The 3329-nt window shown below is 45.9% G+C and overlaps 1 protein-coding gene across 1 annotated transcript; it reads left to right on the top strand.

Annotated features, from left to right (window-relative positions):
• Positions 1-583: 583 nt before the first annotated feature.
• gdf3 (growth differentiation factor 3) lies at positions 584-2898 on the top strand. The gene is made up of 2 exons (XM_046404992.1): positions 584-1001; positions 1785-2898. Exons 1-2 carry the CDS (start codon positions 713-715, stop codon positions 2636-2638), a joined length of 1143 nt encoding a protein of 380 aa, XP_046260948.1. The 5' UTR covers positions 584-712; the 3' UTR covers positions 2639-2898.
• The last annotated feature ends 431 nt before the right edge of the window (positions 2899-3329 follow it).

Genomic DNA, 3329 nt, shown 5'->3' on the forward strand with positions numbered 1-3329 from the left:
AACTTGTACTGAAATATAAAGGAAAGGAAAGTGACATATCTTGTCATTGGAGGGAACTCACTCCAACGAAATTTGTTCTCTGCATTTAACCCACCCAAGTGACGTGCACACACACACAGCAAACCCGGGGCAGTGGGCGACCGCGTGCAGCGCCCGGGGAGCAGTGGGGGTTAGGTACCTTGCTCAAGGGTACCTCAGCCATGGACACCGGGACGGGGAATCGAACCAGCGAAATATGTTCACAAAAACAGCTGTAAATGTGAGCAGGAGTCCACTGAAGTGTGAAGACATTTTGGTGACACTACTCTGTCCAACAGTGAAATAATTGAATATTTTTTCCAATAAATATTCCCCAAAAGTATAAGAAAGTATTTTTTCAAAGTAAGTCTCATAGTAGCTATAACCACAGGAGACAACTGATGTGTCAAATGATTTTGGCGACACTATAACAATAAAGCACATATTTTTGTAGTACTTTTGCAGACTGTATTTGTAGCTAGGATTCAGAAAATGTTGATGTCTGAGGACCTGACCTGAGATCAGCCTCTATCTCCCCGCCTCTTCTCACCTTATCTCTGGCTGTCTGGCCGCGCCTGATTAACATGATTAGGCAGCTGCTCACCGGGAGGTTTCGCAGGTTCAGACGAACGTCCTGCTCTCTTTGGGAGCGGAGTCACAGGGGAACAACCAACAGAGCCGAGTACAACCGAACATGAGGCCAAGCACGACCCCTCTGGTGCTGTTAGCGGCGTGTTTCCTCGCTGTGTGCGCCCTCTCACATGTGGAGGAGATGAAGAGCCAGGAGCGAGTCTTCCTCAGCTCCATGGGGCTGTCCGGGCGGCCCCGGCCCGCGGGGACCAAGCAGCCCCGGCGCCACGTCCCCTCTGCACTCTGGAGGATGTTTCAGAGGTCAGAGACCATCCAGGCCCAGGAGAGCGACCCCTGCACGGTCTCTGAGTACGGAGTCCGCGGCAACATCATCCGATATGTGCAAAACCAAGGTGGGCAGAGGGTCGGCAAATAAATTCTAAAAAATGTTTTCTGTCTTCAGTGGAGCCTACTTGGCAAACACTCCTCTATTATCATTATTTTTATTATTATTACAAGATGATAAGTTTGTATATGACTACATCCAGTATACCCAACACCACACAATTTTAGTTAGTTGATCTAGTATGTGTGAGACAATATGTTTCAATAATATGAACAGTCTGTGTCTTTTTTACTTGGTGTGAAGAGACAGAAAAATAACTTAATCTGATAAGTTTCTAAAGTAGTAGTAAATAAGTCTGAATTCTGACTTTTGACTGTAAAAATTGTAAGTGACCTTATACTGTCCCAAAAATATATGACATATACCACGTATGGATCAGTGCTTATCTGCAAAGCTTGGTTCATCTTTGCTTATTCATTTGCTTGTCAAAAAGCAGGTTCAGTAGAAGAAAAAGATGAAAGCAACATGGCACAAGAATCCAAACACATTTGTGTCAAATTTTCTTTTAACACAGATAAAACTGGAGACAAGATAAAAGCCTATGACAACCCGCTGAAGGGCTTGTTATTCTAAGGTGTTTACGCTAGATTATACTGCATATGTCTACTAATAATGCAGATGAGTACAGCCGCAGTGTGTGTTTGAGAGAGGAGTAATTGCTCATGACCGATTATTCTTCTCCATGATTTAGGTAATCATGCACCCTGTCTTCACTTAAAAATACTGGTAAACCTCTGAAAAACTGTAATGTCCTTGTTAAAATGCTCGTCTCCCTGCTGATGTTTTGCAGGCCGGCTGGTGTCTGGCTGGAGCAGCAGCTGTGAGGCCTGTCTGGAGAAGCAGCTTTTCTTCAACATGTCTGTCCTGCAGCCTGTGGAGCTGCTGTCTCTGGCTCAGCTGGAAATCAAGTTCCACTGGAAGCCCTTCAGACCTGCAGAGCTCCTGCAGGGTCCCCACGCCCTCAGTGTGTCCTTGTATAAGGTGATTCGAGCCACGCTGAGGGGAGCCAATCCCCAGGCCAACCGCAGACTCCTGCTGTCCCAGTCAGTCCAGCTGCAGTCTGAACCCACCTCCATCACCATGGACCTCACCTCGCTGGCAGAGAGCTGGAGAAAACCGGGACGCAACTATGGTTTGGTGTTAGAGCTGCTGCCTCTCAGCACAGATCCAGAAGAGCTTCTTTCCTTTCACCCAGGGAACTCGCTGCCATTGGAACCAGCCCTAACCCTGCCACTGATCCAGGCCTCGTTGGTGGCCGTGTCCCTCAACCCCCACCAGTGTCGCTCCAGACAGAGAAGAAGCGCCGTCCACCTCCCAGTGACACCCAGCAACGTGTGCAAGGCCCGCCGCCTCTACATCGACTTCAAAGACGTGGGCTGGCAGGACTGGATCATCGCTCCGCAGGGCTACATGGCTAATTACTGCCACGGCGAGTGCCCGTTCCCGCTAAGTGAGAGTCTGAACGGCACCAACCACGCCATTCTGCAGACCCTGGTGCACTCCCTGGACCCGCATGGTACGCCACAACCCTGCTGCGTCCCCATCCGCCTCTCCCCAATCTCCATGCTGTACTATGACAACAACGACAACGTGGTGCTTCGGCATTACCAGGACATGGTGGTGGATGAGTGCGGGTGTCGATGAAGTTGGTGGACATTTCTGATTGTCCCTTGAATATCAAGTATCCACAACTTCTTTTCAAACTTCTTGGTCAAAAGTTCAGAGAGTCAGTTTCTTACTGTAACTTACCATGGTTTAATGATTTGACAGACATACAATGTTCTTTGCAGTCAATGATTTTAAAGAATTTAAAATTGTTTCTTCTCACAGAAATGTAGCCATATCTTTTAATATGTAAGCTGAAGTTAATAAAAGTTGCAATAAAGCTACACTGGAAGACTAAATGTGAAAAGTTTTCTTTGATTACTAATTTTGGCAAAACTTTCTTTACTGATCCACACTCTAGAACAGATGTTCCAATATCAAGTGACCTGGGGGCCCCTCCAGCGCTTAAAATTAATCTGTGTAAATATTAAGATGAGAATAAAATACATTTTTGCCAGAAACATAGATGATATCTGATCATTGCACTACAAGAACTGCAGAATTAGGGCTGCAACAAGTGATTTCAGGAATGGTCGATGTCTTAGTGATTCAGTGGATTTTGTAGTTTGTGAAATGTCTGAAAATATTTTAAGTTCTAAGAGCCCACAGAGATATCTTTTGGTCCAAAACCTCGGGAAGTTACCAAATATAAAACTGAGAAAAGCAGCAATCTGACATTGGAGAAGCTGAAGACAGAGAATGTATTGCATTGTTTCTTACATTATCTAAA

The sequence above is a fragment of the Scatophagus argus genome, chromosome 11, assembly GCF_020382885.2.
Source record: "Scatophagus argus isolate fScaArg1 chromosome 11, fScaArg1.pri, whole genome shotgun sequence".
Lineage (NCBI taxonomy): Eukaryota > Metazoa > Chordata > Actinopteri > Scatophagidae > Scatophagus > Scatophagus argus.